The sequence below is a fragment of the Phalacrocorax carbo genome, chromosome 15, assembly GCF_963921805.1.
Source record: "Phalacrocorax carbo chromosome 15, bPhaCar2.1, whole genome shotgun sequence".
Lineage (NCBI taxonomy): Eukaryota > Metazoa > Chordata > Aves > Suliformes > Phalacrocoracidae > Phalacrocorax > Phalacrocorax carbo.
The window spans coordinates 15,658,922-15,675,604 of NC_087527.1; the positions used below are offsets into that span (position 1 = coordinate 15,658,922).

General features: G+C 47.2%; 1 protein-coding gene across 14 annotated transcripts in view; it reads left to right on the plus strand.

Moving 5' to 3' along the window:
• ARVCF (ARVCF delta catenin family member) overlaps positions 1 to 16,683 on the plus strand; it is a 288,430-nt gene that overhangs the window by 115,453 nt on the left and 156,294 nt on the right. For 8 of the 14 annotated variants that reach the window (XM_064466541.1, XM_064466548.1, XM_064466542.1 and 5 more), the window contains one exon: positions 114 to 358. The exons of 5 other annotated variants lie outside the window; for them this stretch is intronic. In XM_064466541.1, the coding sequence (XP_064322611.1) occupies positions 143 to 358 (216 nt within the window). In that variant the 5' untranslated portion in view covers positions 114 to 142. Of the gene's footprint in view, positions 1 to 113; positions 359 to 15,169; positions 15,458 to 16,683 lie in introns of those variants that run through there. One more of the 14 variants, XM_064466549.1, reaches the window with a different exon arrangement.

Consider the following 16,683-nt stretch of genomic DNA (forward strand, 5'->3'; position numbering starts at 1 on the left):
TTAGAGTGAACGGTATTTTAGTGGGGTGACTAACAATGTGCCTTTTTATTTTTAACCTCTGACCTGTGCCCTCCCCACCCCTTTACCTAACCCTGTCCGTTTGCCCTGGTCAGTTAACAGGCAGGAGCATTTGAAAGCAATCATGGATGACTATGATATCAGGTCTGCTGCCAGCATTTTAGCATCTGTTAAAGAGCAAGAAGCTCGCTTCGAGCGGCTTACCCGTGCACTTGAGGAAGAGCGGCGCAATGTCTCCTTGCAACTCGAGCGTGCCAATCAGCCGGCAGACCGAATGAGCGTTTGCAACATTGGCCATGGCCAGCCCCTGGCAACCGCCTGGCAGCAGCTTGTACTGCAGGTAACAGCCTGCTCGTTTTACCTGTTGCTAGAGTTCACCTGTGCCAGAATTTCCCATTCCAGAAAGTCGGGTGCATCTTCTTTGTCAGCATTTCATTCCGTAGCTTGTTTTCTGATACCCTGGCATTGGTATGCTTCATCGATTCATTTGGTAGCTCAGGCTTCCAAGCCTGGGCTTAGAAGTTGCTCTTAATTCCTCTTAGCTCATGGGATACTTTTAAAAATGTATGCATCCTTGAGTATTAAAGCCTAAAGAGAGAGCTTCACGCCCTCCTCTGAATCTATGCCCTCGCTGGAAGTACGGTGATGTGCTGATGCTTGCAAAAGAAGGCTGAATCATAATCTCCATAGCAAACGAAATTTCCATTAGAAATAGTTGGGCTGTGAATAGAGGGAACAGCATGAAAAGCGAGGATTTCCCTCCTGCAAAGTCTTATTGTTTGTGTGGGGAGGACTTCATCATTTGTTTCTCGAGGTTATTGAATTGATAGACTTTATTTTAATGATGCAAACTGGCTTTGTGGTAGCCGTAGATTTCCAAATATCGCTTTGCTTGATATGTGTTATTTAACTGTTTAAATGTGCAACGATAAAGTACTTACATCTCGAAATTACTTACGCTCGCGAATCACTCTGACGTGCAAGGTAAGTCATGCAGAAGAAGGTCTGGTTCCTAAGGAAATACTGCTCAATTCAGAGAGAAACTCCAGGCCATGGCGATTCAAAGAGTTGTTTCCCAATTATACCAGCCTGTTTTACAATTATACTTGCACGGAGCTGTATTCAGGCAGACTTCACGTTAGCTGAGGTTAGCACAGCTTTTCTGTTAGCAGCTGCCACGTTTCTGTACGTGTAGACGCTTGAATATGGGACTTGATGTGAAAGGAGCAGCCTGCGCTGGTTAGGCTAAAAGCCTGCCGGCGGCCGGGAGGAGCTGCGGGCTGCCTCCTCCGGAGCAGCAGCTGGGCTGGGGAGGGGGGAGATGTGCTTACAGATTATTATTTTTACTGTGAGAGGAAAAGGGCAAGTTCACCTCTACTTTTTCAGAATGACTTTGTGCAAAGTGCCTGATTAATAGCTCCAGAATGAAAGTCCTTATCCACAAAACTGATGAAGCATGAGTTTTCTGCAGTGTTACGGCTTAAGGTCTAACCCCTTTCAAGAAAACTTAATAAGAGAGTTTAAGTTACCGGGGTCTACGTGACTCTTCTGGAGAAACGGCCCGTCAGCGACCCCAGACTGAATCTGTGTACACTCAGCTAGTTGCCACTGGGCGAGGGGAGCTTGAGTTCGTAAATAATTAGTGTTGAGGGTTTTAGAGTAGCTTGTATATGAAATAGAATGGTTGAATAGCTAAATATGCACAGTTAAGAATTAATGTAAGGTTATTTGTATGAATTTTCATTAAATGTACTGAGGGCCAAATTCCTCCCTGACTTACTCGAACTAATTAAATAGTGTTTAAATGAAGGATGAAAGCTGTATATTCAGTCTCATACAGAATATATAATGATTTCATCTTTACTGTTACATATTGCGTTTCATCGTGAGGAGTACCCCAAGCAGAAGGCAGCCTATACTCTGCTGTCTGTTAAGGGCTGCTCACGCACCGTAGTGAAATGCAGCTGTCTTTCGGTGAGGACTGACTGATTCCTGCTTATCTCCGTGTCCAACCTTTCGTTGTAAGTAATATTACAAAATAACTCGCGTAGTAGCTTTTCCATTTGGAAGTTGCGTAGGTGATTATACAGAATCCAGTTACTGAGTAGCATTTGGGCCAAAAATGAGAGTTAACTCCATTTTATGAGAGCGCCAAAGAATCTCTAATGATCTCCGCAACCAGGCGTCAGTTTTCCATGGTGTTGGATTGTCGGAGTGGAATCTGTCAAGGGGATTTGCTAGGGCAGTGTATAGCCAGGGCTTTGGTAACAGGGTCTCTCAGTACTTTTTTGTAATATATGCTCCTGAACGTATTCCCTTCATAGAAAAGAAAATTAAGCTTTTTTTTTTTTAAGTTTAGAAAAGGAAAAGTAGTATGTAGACAACGTGCCAGGAGTGTAGCAGTTTTCTGAGGTCCTCAAAAGACAAAATCAAGGTCTTATGCAAATATTGATTCTAATTAATTAATTCTGGATTTTTTTTGCTGGTCACTCTTCCTATTTTTTTTTTTTAAATACCACCTCTAAACTCGTTCCGTAACAACAGCTCCTTGGCCTAGGCAGCCCATTTAGCCACCTCCTTCGCGTCACCTACTGGTGAGTCCTGCCTGTCCGGTGTGGATTTAGAACACTCGAGCGGAGCAGGCGGGCTGTGGTGCGCTCGTTGGCGTCTGCTGGGAGCGTGTACGGCGTCGAGCCTGCTGGCCCCTGACGAGGAACGTCAGAGCTGCGAGCGAGGTCAGGGACGTGCTGTAATTGCCCAAACACGTGTGCATAGACTTCTTAATTCTACATCAAGACCGCGTGGGGTATTTCTCTGGAAAGTATCTTACAGTTGGTTTTAATGGGAGAAGTTGGTTACGCGGATAATGGAAACAAATCATTAACGGTTTGTACAGATATTAATTAGAAATAGCTGAGATTATTCTTCAGTGGGGATTTTTGCCAGAGGAGGGGTGTCTGGGAGATACGGTCCTCACAATAAGAGGTCCTAAATGTTGCGGAAACGTCTCTCATTAATGTCAGCGAGAGTCTTTTATTGAGGTATTGGCCAAAGTGTCCGCGTTTTCGTAGCTCGTTGTAGAAGGCAGCGCCTGCCGCCCTTCGGGCTGCGCGGAGGATTCGCAGCCAGCCCTCCCGCGGGAGGCACTAATGGGCTCCTGCCGTGCGGGCAGCCAGCTTGGGCCAGCGCAGGGCCAGAGCGCTGCCTGTGGCTAGTGCCGTCGGCCGAGGGGCGCGTGTAACCTCTGCCCTGTGCGGCTTCCCCAGGCTCAAAGGCTGGCTTCGGTTAGAGGTTGTTGCCGAGCCTACAGCCGGTGACGGGAATTAGGGTGCTTCAGCTCTAGAACTTCTGGGAGACGTGCAGCGTTATACAGGCGCTACTGCAGATTTTGAAGTGGTCAAATAAAGTGCTCTTCCAGACTAAGAGCCCTCTGGACAGAAAGTCATTAGTTACTCAGTGAAAACCCTCGCGTTACTCTGAAAAATGTAACATCTAATGACATTTTAATTATAGAGGTTTTATCTGGTTAATAAAAATCTCCTAAAAATCCTCCCAGTTTCTAAGGTCGTTCTTGACTCTGTTCCCTACTCTGGCTTTGAGCGGTGGGAGCCACATGGCTGCCCGCTGCTATTTGTTTCTGAAAGTGAAAATCTGGTGGTACTGAAAAGAGCAGAGCCATTTGTTAATGTGTATGTGTTTGCTTCTCTAATTTTTGCAGTAAAGGATGCAAAAAAAAATACTTTTTGGTGGCTGTAGTATCCCAGGCTGTGGGAGTCTCGGCAGTCTTTGCCTTTTTATCAGTTTACCAATGCAGGCGTAGTCCGATAAGCTGCGAAGTCGCTGGTGAGTGGCACCTACACGTGTCTCCTACGCGTTAAAGTATCTGGTTGATAATGGTTTTTACGAGCTTGCTAAATCTTAATACCCTTCAAGCCTGAGATATTTAGTTTAATCTACCTGGTTCTGTTTCACTTCTTCCCAAATCAGCCTTCTGGTGCTCGTCACAGCGGAGCTGAGGTTGGCCAGGGAGAAGGTACGAGAGCGCGTGGGTAGGGTACGTGCCCTGGTGGGCTGCAGTATCAGCACTGGGGAGCTAACCATTCAGAGCATCGCGCTTCAATAATAAGGAATATTCTCTCTCTCTTTTTTTTTTAACTTTTCTTGGAACATCAGACACGTGAAACTTATTAAACTCAAGGCTATATCCTCAGCTGGTTTAAATTGGGATGGCTCTGTGGGTTTGAGAGAAGCTCTGTCAGGTCCGATCAGCTGGGGAGCCGACCAGCAATGTTTGCGTTCAAAGATTGTTTCCCCGTCGGTACACACTGACAATTTCCATGCCTGCTAGTGTTTCATAACCAAAATAAAGTACAGCGTTCAATAAACCTCTTTTGCCAACAAATACACTGTAATGATACTTTGACTTCAGTGATTTTGCAGGGACCTGTAGGGATTTGAGAGGGGTTCCTGTTACAAAAAAAGGTAAGTTTTATCCCCCTTCTTACAGGCAGGAAAGCTGTGGGAATTGCCAAGCCTCACATGGTAGAAATAACAGAAACCAGCCCCTTGCGTGCTGGAGCAGAGGCTTACTTATCACATTGACTCTTACACCTGGAAGGAGTAACGTAAGGCGATCTGAGAAGTCTCTGCCTTGACAAAATCATCCAGAAATTAAAAATGTATTTCATGTGACCATTATTTCCATTCTTTTAGATTCCCTGTGGTGGGTTGGTTGGGGTGGTTTTATGTTTGTTCTTTTAGGTACGTCATCTGGTACGGCTGGCTAAGGCGGTACTGGAAAAGATTAAACCCAAAATGGAGGTTGTGTGTGTGCAGAAACGTCAGTAGGGAGAGATATTCCCATGGGCTTTTTAGAAAACCTATTACTAAAAAAGCCTTTCAGCATAAATTCATTCCGGTGTACATTTTCTTTTCTCAGAATTATATTTTTGTTTAAAACCTAGTGGCATTAAATCAGTAGTCGTGGGCAAGTTCTGTAGGATCCCGCTGTACTTGTGGAATGCTTTTGCGCACGGAACAGGAGTTCCCATGAGAAGGACGCTCCGCTACCGTCCTGCTGCCACCGCCAAGGAGTAAACGGCGACTGACCGACGGCCGTAGGGTTTGTGGGGAGCTTTCTAGAGGTCTGACACTCAACCACAGGTTCCAGGAGACCTAGGACTGCCACTCTTGAGTTAAGTCAGTTCTAGTGACTAGTTTCTTCCCCTAAAAGGAGGGATAAAATAGCTTCGTTTTCAAAAGCAAAAGACAAGTTTTGGATCCTGCTTTGACTTTAAACTTCAGTCCGGCCAGCTTCACTGAGAAACTTGTGACTCAGGCAGCAGCTTCAAAGGTCTCATCCTGTCAGTCTGTTGAGCTTTTTCATACCATGTAAGAATTGGGCGTCCTGAGATTCTTAATGGTAAAGTCTGCAAGTGCATTGTATGGGCCGAAATGTCTAATAATCAAACCAAGCTGGATCAGTGTGAAGTGATAGCGATGAATATAGCTTAATATTTATGTAGCTATTAGACCTAGTAATATACGTTACTATACAAGCTTCTCACTTGTCACCTGTAGAGCCAGCCCTGGGCGTGATGGTGCAATTGCAGGAGTTAACATGGCATGAATATGGCGTTGGAGGCAGAACTGAGCTTGTTTGTGCCTTCTGTAAAACCGTGCACAATAATTTGATCCCTTAGACGTGACGGAGACAGACTTCTCTGAAACAGGGCTTGTGGTTACGCCGTTTGTAAAGGCTTATTAATGATTCACTGGAGCCTGCTCTGCAGTCATTTTGTGCCAGCGTAACTATTTCACTACAGCTTTGGATTGTTTTTCTCTCTCTGTTGTTGTTTAAACTGAAAGAATATAATTATTGTGAGGCCAGGTGTGGTGAGTGAGACTGTTACAAATACGTCTTGTGTAAGTCCTGTTAGTGGGCTGTTCCCCGTCATAGATTGTTGTCCTGAAAGCGGTGGAGTTAGAGCAAAAGCTTCTGAACTAAGGAAATACACACAGCAATAAATTGATTAAGTACAAATCAGGAAAAACCAACTCAAATAATTTAAGTGGTGAGGTTTTTGAGTCAGTCTTTTTTTATTGCTACTGTGATTATTCATTTGTTAATGGGTACGGTAATAAACGCAGGCTCAAAAATCTCTGCCATGTTTAATCACCGTCCTGCCTCTGTAACTGGTGAGAGCTTTTTTCATATGTTCCTCCAGGTCTGATGTATGTTTGACCATGCTTTTTCATAAATTTATATAGATTTGTTGCATAAATTGGTAACACAGTTGTGGTGCAGGTGTTCCCTAACTTTGTGTTTAACCAAGGTATTAAGAAAACAGGGTAGAAGGGAAAGCAGAGAGGTAAGTGGGAATTGAGAAACTTAAAAAGAAATCACATACTGATTTTTTTTTTTTCTATTAACCACCTCAGCAACAGCGACCCACAAACCCCCTCCCATCAAATAATACCCTAAAAGGCCACCTTGAAATGTCAGTAATCAACCAAGTTAATAAAATTCAGTTTTTCTTCACTTTGCAAATATAATTGTAACTGTTCAAGGAAAACCAGCTTATGGAAAAAAAACTACAGTGTTTTCATAGTTGCAATTTGGATCACTTGTATTTCAGCTCATGTTCCAAAGACATAACACCTGTTTAAAAACTAACAAAAGCATTTTCCTTTTGTAAAATCTTTTAGGCAGGTATTTGGGTTTAGGTTTTTTTAGGCAGGTATTTTGTAGCCAGTGTTTTTCCATCTTTATGTTAAGCTGAGGTACCTGTGACTTCTGCCAAAAATGACATTTTGTGGATTGAGGGTCAGTTCCAAGTACGAGGCGAACCCTAACGCACACAAGAACACAGGGCGAGAATTTAAACAAATGCAAGAAGATCAGCTCAAACTGCTTTTCTAAGAAAATACCGCCAAGGTAACCTTTCCCAGTTAGTTTGGGCAACAGTAACTCTTCTGTGTTTCATTACTTTCGTTGAAGATTCTCTGCTCCACACTGACACAGTGCAGGCTGTTAGAACATAGAGACTGTCGCCAGTGCTTTGATAGCAGGAACATGGTGCGTTAATATTGCATTTATGTTTGAACATACGCGGAGAAGCTGCAAAAATGGGTTCTGAGCTGCGCTGAGTCATCGGCTTACCTTCTCTCCTCTCCATCTCATAAAGAATGCAGTTCCGTCTTTGCCTGGGAAGTTTCATGTAATTAGTTCTAGGCTGTAGGGCCTCTTGGCTTCCCTTGTTATATTTGTGCTACATTAAGGGACTGACAGCGTGGAAAAGGACATTCGGGGTTTTTTTGCCATGTAGGTAAGGTCAGGTACAGACAACAGTGCTGCCGGTTCATGGCAGCTCCCCGGTGTTACAGCACGGCGACCTGTTGGAATGCCAAACCCCCAGGACAAAAACCCTCGGTAGTTAACCTGTGCACGTTCTACTTCTGCTAGTATTGGGCGGATTGCAAAATGTTCAAAGAATTTGTAGGGATTGTACTAATTCCTTTACAAACTCAGCTGAAACCATAGAAATGCAAGTTCTGATCGCGGGGTGCGGTATGGTTCGCTGTCAGCCGTATCGTGCCTGTTGTCCAGGCAGCTGCTGGTGCCCCGGCTCCCAGCTCCCCTGGCTCTGTAATTCGGCTCCGCTGTTCTTTTGGCCCCCGGGTCACGGCGCAGTTGCACATGCACTAGCTATGCCATCAGCCTGATCCTGTAGATTCAGGAGGTATGAGTAGTCTTACTGTATTTCTAGGAACGACCTGGGTCGGGTTTCAGCTTCTGCGTAGCTGCAACTATGCAAAGGTTCTGGGGGGGAGGGAAGGGGGAGATTTGGGAATATGATTCCCATGGGAAGAGTGAGTTCTTAGATCAGAGTTCAGCGTGAGCTGAGAGGTATTTGCAGTACCTGGGAATCCCAGCACAGTTAGGAACTGGACCAGAAGCCGTTACTCAGCTGCTTTTCAGGGAGACGTTTTCCCTGTGCGTGAGGTGTGATCCCGTCCCTGGCTTCTGCTGCGCCGGAGATGGTACTCGTTCAGTTGCGGTCGGAGGCTGGAGCTGTTGACGCCTTTTTTATGGACGTTGTCCCATCTCTGTGAAAGCGTCGGCTCCTGGTTTACAGTGAGAGTCAGGATCTTGTGCTGATAGCTCAGCACGCGCAAGCTGGACGCGAGGAGCTGACGTTTCTCAGGGCCGAGGTACCGCAGGTCGCTTAAGCCGGCGTTGCTAAGCCAGGCTGCACCTCACAGGAATTCAGCCGGAGCAGCAGCTCTCTTGGAAACACTGCAGGTGTTTCAAATAGAGACTTTGCACAGTGACAGTATGGCATGTCGCACCGCTGTGAGCTCAAGGAGCTCCTGCTGGTTGCCTTTCTGCTGGGATTACCCAGATTCCAAAAGAAATCCTAGAACCTCTTCCTGTAGAGCAGGAGGAATGTGATAGCGCAGGGCTCACGGAAAGAGAGTTTCTGCAACAGGCGCCGTGGTGGATGTCCCGAGAGCCCCTGAAAGATGGGCTCGAGCAGCATTCCTCGGCAAACTGACATTTCCTGGTTCTTCCATGCCTTGTTACAGCTTCTGCCCCGTGATTATTCTGCAGTCTTCATTTAAGGCCTTGGGTGCTAAAAACATTGATGCTGATATTCTTGTTCACTTTTGTATCCGTTTCGGCAACAACTGAGAAGATTTGACCAGCTTCAACGGAAGCTCTGAAGCGCTTTCCAGAAGGGATTTATTTGATAAGGGCACCACCTAAACCCCACCTGCTAGAGCTATTTGGGGCTCGGATCTGCCGGCCTAAACCAGAATCCACTCAAAAATCGGATGCGTTATCTAAGAAGTGTTCGTGCAAACCTTTGTCAGCAAATGTAGGTTAACAAGTACGTCCCAAAGGATTCATTAAAAAATGGGAACCCACCAACTGAGGAACTGACCCTCTGTCTGGTAAGGAGAGAATGATTTGATTCTTTCCAACACGACGACTTATTTTTTCAAAATTTAATTACATACCACTTTGTAGCTTTACACGCGCAGGTTGAAAATATATCTTTTTGCTCAAAGACGCGTGCCTTTGCAGAAATCTCGCTTTTCTCTCTGTCATCGACTGCCTCACTTCCACGTCTCACACTTCATCTCCTCAGTGTGCTCTGCAGCTTTGCACGGAAGCTGCTGGGTTCCAAAGTGCCATCTAATGTTTGTCAGCAGGACGGCAACTGGTTTATGCTAATGATCGTAATAGAGCAAAGCAATGGCCACATTTACCCCAAGCATCTCAGAAATATTTCTGCAGTTTCATTCGCCTTGAAAAGTCTCGACTTCTTTTGTTTTGTGTGAATTTTTATTGAACGAGGTTTTGGAGGCAACTGAAAGACAAGAATTTTCTTACTTTGTTTGCCAAGGCTTGTGAAAGGGTAATTTCCCACAAGTGCTAACCTTTCTGGCCTGGAACTGTGCCAGGTTTAAATTAAAATTGTTTAATTTGAATGACAAATTCACAGTTTCATAATAATTTTCCATGATCTTACGTTGCTTTACTAATAGAACTATGTTTTCTTTTAGAAGTACGTGTAAGAGAAAGACATGAAAAATAAATTCTGCTTGCTGTGTGTGCCGTATTATGTAAACGGGCATCTAGGTAGCTCTTTGTGCGACGCCTGAGCGGTGCAAGATCACTAAGTATAACTGTAAGTAATTATTAAAAATGTCTTAAAACAGAAACATTCAAATATAAACATTAAAACATTAAAGAGTAATATCAGGTTTAACAGGATTTAAAAAAAAACAAACCTAAAACCAACTTTCGAGTCCCACTTACCACCTTTGCTTCTTGATAATTATCATGAAAACACGTTACATTTTAAAGTTGCGATTGATTTTTCATGTTCTGCTGCCTGTTTATTTCTCAGCTCAGTCAGCGGAACACGGTTAATGCTACCAGCTTTTTAAGATTTTTAATTCCAGTTCCCAAGCGTACTACTGTACTAGTTCTGCTGGGACGTTCAGGAAGAAAGATTTTAAGCCTTCACAAAACCTTTTTGCACTGTATCTCTCAATTTTACGGAAAGATTTTGCGACTAATACAGGCCTCGATCGGTACGCGCACAAGCGCGGCAGACCTTTATCCCTCCAAGGCGTTGCACAGGAGTCGGTCGGTCTTCGTAAGCCTCCGCCCTCGCAGACCCACATGTAGCCCCAAGAATGGTTTGCAGAAACTTTAAAACCAACAAGCAGGCAAACAGGCCCTTCCCTCTGCCCCTCCGCCCTGGAGTTTTGGACCTGAAGGGTTCAACCGGGCTTTTAAAACCAAACATTTTCTACAGTTCCGTTTCAGCTGCCTCCAGTATCTCTAAGCTCTTGTGAACTAATGCCGAACGAGCCCAAAATGAGCGCTGGGTTATGATGACATTGATAAATGACCGAGCCTTTTGCTAGTTTAGGCCATCTCGTTAATGGTTCAAATTATGCTCTCGCTCGCTTCGTCACAAACGTGCAGTAATTCACTGAAGTCATCGGTGCGACTGGGAACAGAATGGCCAAAGATGGCCATGGGCAGCCTGAGGCTGCGTGCCAGCTGTAACTAAAGCCTTTGATTTAAATAAATGTCAGAGTCTACCCTTTAGATATATATTTAAAAAAAAAAAAAAGCCCAAAACAAAACCCAAACCCCAAACTGCTTCCCCTTTTAAGCTACCAAATTACCAGCTGAAGAGAATATTTTTAACCATAGTTGTGGTGACTGGGCAACGCTATAAAATACTGTCAGAGTTCATTTGAGGGACTTTATCTAAAATACATCTTTAGCTGCTGGCAGAGCGGCAATTACAGACTACTGTAGTGAAAGCCTGAAAAAAGCTATAGTCACCGTGTTTCTAACCCATCTCGATGAGCTCTTTTCCCTTTTTGCAGTCTTATTTTCATATGTAAGTATTTCAAATAAAAGAAACTTGCTCTGGAATAAAACTTCGTGCGCAGAGACCGTAATCCTCTCTTCAGGAGAAAATCCAAAACACCTTCAGGTTTGGGTTTGAGGAGGATGGTAATTACCGTAAAAACGGGTTGGTCGTACCGACGGCTGTCAGTCCAGCGTGCAATGGCAGACGGCATTTTTGCCCTCGGGATGCGAGAATGACGTGTTAAGCTGGTGTCTTCTGAGCGAGTGCTTGTAACGTGCAGCTTGAAATAGAGCACAAATCACCTGGAAAATCCAAAACCCGAACCAAAATCTGAGAAATGAAACACGGTTGATACTGGATCCGTCTTTCCTGCATTTGAGTGTCTCTGTTTTCCTTTCCAATAACTACAGCATGAAATTATGGTCTCGGTGCCAACCTTAAATTCAATTTGTTTTCCTTGTTGCTGTCATTCTGTCATAAACGTAATGCTAATTTTTTTTCTTAAACTGGAGGACATCTTTCTATTTTTATCCCTGTACACTGCAGCTCATTCTTATCTAAATGAAGCTGCTGGGCAGAAACACAGGTCATTCATTCAAGTGCGACCTGTATGCCGCGACGTGTAGCTTCCCCCATCCTTTACTGGTAGCGTAAGCGGTGCTGTCACCCAGTGGGCCTTGTTGTCTTCTGACGGCTTGGGTGGAACGGAGCTGACTGACTTCAGATGCAGCAAGATGGAAGCCCTGTCAGTACACAGATGGAAATCCCCTCAACTTACTGAAGCGCTTGATCGTACCCCTCTCCAGAGAGTGTCTGCATCCCCTTTGCCACATCGTGCTTCAGCCTTGTGATCCTGGATTCTTAAAAGAGGATGGCACGTAAAACCATCCTCCGTGTACGTACAGCTGCTCTCCAGTTGAGGCAAACTGGCTTTGCCTCCGTTTCTAACCGTGCGGTGTCAAAGCAAAAAGACTGTCAAACAGCGTTGATGGAAATGTTAGAAGTACCCCGGTGGATTTGCCCTGCGAGAGCCATGCAGCCATTCTGGAGCAAGTACGGGTGCTTCGAAAGGGCTCGTGGAAGTTCTCAAAGATATTTAAAAATGATGGAAAGGCATTTTGGAGAGATAATGTTCTATCTCCATTTGTCTGTATTAAAATCTTTACAGTAGGGCACGCTGACGCACGTCCTGTTCCCTTCTTCAGTTCTCTCACTTACCTGGTTTATTTGCTGCATGAAATCCGGAGAACGACAATAAAATACCCTCGGCGTGGAAGCGCCTATCTGAATACGGGCCACCTGATTCCGAGAGCCGCCACGGGTGAGCGTGGTGCTTTTGCCTCTATGGTTAGCTGGGATTCTTGATTCATCTTGTGCCTTCTTGCTCTGTTGGGTTTATGGAAGTTACATATCACTGAAGCCATATGTTATGTTTCCAGGCAGAGCTGTAAACCATTTCGTTTTTACTGCCTCTGAGAGCAGATCAATCTATAGCGCAGCACTAGCGATGGAGAATTTCTTAAGGATAATGGCAGAAAATAAAAAGAGAGAGCTTGGCCCAGATACTATACTACTGCATCTTCCAGAGAATTAAATCCCTTCCTATTTATAAATTTTTAATTTCTCAGAAAGAATAAAGGTTTTCACCCTACTTTTGCAGCAGGGAACAACGTGACAGATTAAGAAATTAAGGTTCATTTAAAAAAATAAAGGGGGGGGGGTGTGTGCGCGATGTAGTCAGCAGTCTCATACTAATGGATAGAGTGTTTGTTGCCAGAATGTGCAAGTCCAGTATAACCTTAGGGATCTAATCCATAACTCTTATTTAGGTAATTAGTTCTTTTACTTCAGCATTGCCAAATCCCAGCGTTCAGAATTATATGAGCTGGTAAAATATTGCCGGTGGCTAAGAAATAAAGGGACCCGAGATGTATTTTGCCTTTTGTTTGGTTTTTATTAATTTAATCTTTGGTTTTGAGTCAAAACATTTTGAACATTTCCTTCACAACCAGAAGGCCTACAAGCCTCTATTACATTTTTGAAAGGAAAATTATGTTTTTAAATAACAACCTGACCCCAGAAGGTGGGACTTCAACACTCAGCAGCGCTGCTCCTGCACGGCCTGCACAAATACCTGTGGGTTTACATGAGAGCCTTCTCACGGCAGCGCGAGCTGGCAAGTCTGCCCAGGACGGTTTTCGGTTCCGTCGTCTCGCATGCGGGAGTAGCTGCTTGAGCGCCCTGTGGATATAGACTTCATAATGTTTTTCCCTTTGACGGTGTGTAAAGGCCTGGCACACGTCCATGCGCATGCCTAACTCGAACGGCACTTCTCTGTGCCAGCACGGCCTCTACAAAAGCGGAGCTATTTTTGTTTGTTAACTGAAAGGAGGCTGGACAAGGAGAAGGGGGGAGAGCGCCGTACGAAAGTACAGCAGACTCATACAAAATGCGTGCCTCTTGCTTCGCTTTGGCCTCTAAGTATTTTATTAAGGGCCACTACCAGTTGCCTCTAAATTATTCCACTGTGGATAGACTCGGAGCATATTTTTTCCCTCCAGTGGAGAGAAAAACCTCGTGGAACATCTACCATTGCCCTTGTCAACCTTTACGGCATTTATTTTCAAACAAACTAGGGTCAGAGCTGGGTGAGGTAGTTCTGCCCTGTGCTCTGCTCCTAAAATACAAAGTCTTCGCCCTAATACTCGGCTGGAACTCTGACGTTGGCAGTATAACAGTGGGGCCAAAATTAGGATTAAATAGGTCTGAGACATTCCTTCTGGTCTTAAATGGCAGCATGGGAGATGCCACCTTGTCACATTGATCTGGTAGGCTTGATATTAACTAACATGCTAATGCGATGACAGTGGCGGCGTGTTTTAGAATTTTCAGGGAACCTGAGGCTGGGTCAAAAAGATACTTTTGTGCAAAGGCGCCTGTTCTGATAACGAAAGACTAATCTGTTGTAACGTACCTTCCTTTCTGCTTTGTCACTCCTCTCGCTGTCTCCGACGGTCCCCGTTGTCCGGGGACAGCCCCTCATTTGATGCCAGTAGCTTTCGGGCCCCAGCTACCGTCGTTCAGCCGCCAGCTGTTCCAGCGGTGGACTTAGTTTTGGTTTGCTGCAGGAACCAAGCGTGGCCGATGAGACAGAGCCATCACCCTTGGCTGGTGGCGGCAAGCCGCGCTGGTTGTTCAGCGCTGGGGGAAGGACTTTGCTGGCTGCTCCCCGACCTGGTTAACTGCTTCCATCTGAAGGGCAAGGCTGCAGGTCCAGGGCTGGGTAAGCTCGTCCTCCTGCCCCGTGGGGGTCCAGTGGGGGGAAAGGCTTCAGGTTTAGTTAAGGTTGCTTTACACCTGCCTGCCTGGGTTTCTTTCTGACAAGACCTGATGTCTCAATATATTTATTTATGCATACCCCTTCTGCAATTTCTCAGGGAAGGCAAGAGAAATTGCAAGGGAATTAAAGGGAAGGGTAAGGATGGAATAAGAAGCATTTGAGGCTCTCCTCCTTCCTGAGGTTTTCATGGAGGTAGGCTGCCTGGGTGCTTGTTCAAAGACCAAGTATCAAAAGCCAGGTACTTCTAATTTACTGCCAACAAACAGACATGAAAACCACGCTGTATCATGCTGTGAAGTCCCAGGTTTTGTTGCAGAATTTGGTGGATGGAAGGTATAGCACATGTGGCATTCATTTTGGTAATGAGTAATTTATCAAGGCAATCTTTTAATGGGTGTGGGCCAGGGCTGTGGGCAGGTGAATGGTTTTAAAGCACGAGGCCAGGTGTACTTCGAGCTACAAGCCTTGCTGCACGTGTGTGCGATGGAAAAGGGAGGGGACTGTGGTGGGCGATGGGCTTTCCCTGGTGTCGGGGCGCGGGGGGGAGCATCGGCCCCGAAGCGAAGCGCCAAAAGTAAGTGAGCGAGAGCCTCTCCTCCGTGTGCTCCCTGGTTAGAGCCGCCGCCGGCACCCGCGTCGCTTCGGGGCACCCCACTTTTGTCTCTGTAATCCAGCGGGGCGGGGAACCGCGGGGGTCCCGGGGCTCGGCGCCCTCCCCGGCCGGCCGTGGCGGGGATGGGGACCGCGGGGGTCCCGGGGCTCGGCGGCGCCGGGGCCTGGGGCCGGGCGGGGCGGGCAGCGGCTGCTCCCCCCGGCCGCTCCGCTTGCGGCCGCCCCTCAGTTCCGCCCCCCCCCCCCCGGGGCCGGAGCCTCCGGCGCACCATGGGGGGGGGGTTGGGGGGTGGAGAGAGCCCCGTGAGGGGGACGCGTCCCCGCGGGAGCCGCCGGCGGTGCGCGCTCCCCCGTCGGAGCGGCGTTGCGCGGCGGCGCGTCCGTCCGTCCGTCGGTCCCTGGATGGGCTCTGTCCGCGGGGCGGCTGCGCAGGGGCCGCCCGCCGGCCGGGGCGCAGCGGGAGCGGGGCCGGCCGAGCGGGGCGGCTGCCGGCGCGGGAGGCCGGGCGCGGCGCGGGCGTGCCGGGGGTGTTCCCCGCCGGGGCCGGCGCCGCGCATCGATGCCTGCGGAGCTCGGACAGGTCAGTGCGGAACTTGCGCCGTTGCTCCGCGTGCGCGGCCGCCCCGGGGCGGGCGGGAGGGAGGGAGGGAGCGGCGGCGCCGCGCTTGCCGGCGCCCTCAGCCTGGAGCCGAGAACCGAGAGCGAAAGCTGCGCCGCGCTGCCCAGCGCAGCCGGCGAGAGAGGTTTTGCTTTTGTCCCTGCCGTGTCGACTGGCGAAACGGCCGAAAAAGCAAGCTATTGTTTCCTTTGACCTTCTCCTCCTGCTCAGTACACCCAGGGAACTCTCTGACAAGAACGATTAGAAATAGCGCTTTTAAAGAAGAAAGCTTGGCTATTGTTTGCTTTTGTTAAATGTTTGCTTTTCCCATACGGCGTTCCCCTGCTTTCTCTCTGGTTTTGTTGTTGAAGGTACCTGGGAAATAACTTCAGTTTTTCACTCTAAATGTTATCTTAAACAAAAAGCCCTCTTGGCTGTCGTCTTAATGATCATAATGGGCTTACCCCTCTGTGCGAAAAGATCTCGGATGTTATTCTTTACCTTGGCGTGTCATTGGGCATGGCAGAGTGAAGCTGTTGCAGGCTAGATTTAAATAAACAGAGATCATGTAGGCTCCTGAAATTTATAGGTGCTTACCTTGTTCACCTCCTCCATCTACCTTGCGAGCCTCCGGAAACCCTGTAAATTCAGGTGGCAGCAGGGTAGAGCTGCTCCTCAAACCGGGGTGAGGTGTTGCCTCTTAACCCTCCCTTTTCTTCTCTGCCTGTATAATATAAACCAGAGTATTTTACGATAAGAAAACATGACGATAACACACCGCTGATAATGCATCTACGAATTTGTTTAGGCTCAGTGCACCGGCGTTGTTAGAGGGCTTCAGTTTGGTTTAATCCTGCTGCGTTCAACTCGTCCCTCTCGGTAACGGAAGCCTGAATCATCTCTCAGTGCAAATAGGAGGCTGGTTGTCTTGGGGGGGGAAGCAGCAATCTCAGCCGGCCCTGGAGCGGTCACTTCTTTGTCCGTGGGCAGCCCCTGCCATCGCTGCCCGGCCTGCTGGAGGTGACCAAGCCCTGGGTTTGGGTGGGGGCTCGCTCCTGTGCCGCGCTGCCTGGGGGCTTCTTGGGGAGGAAGGGGTTTTATTTGTGTGTGTCGTCCTGCTCGAGCTGCCTGACCCGGAGTTGCTGTACCTGCCAAACTATGGGCACTGGGCTGTTGATTTTTAGATGGATAGATACAGGTAGCAGCTC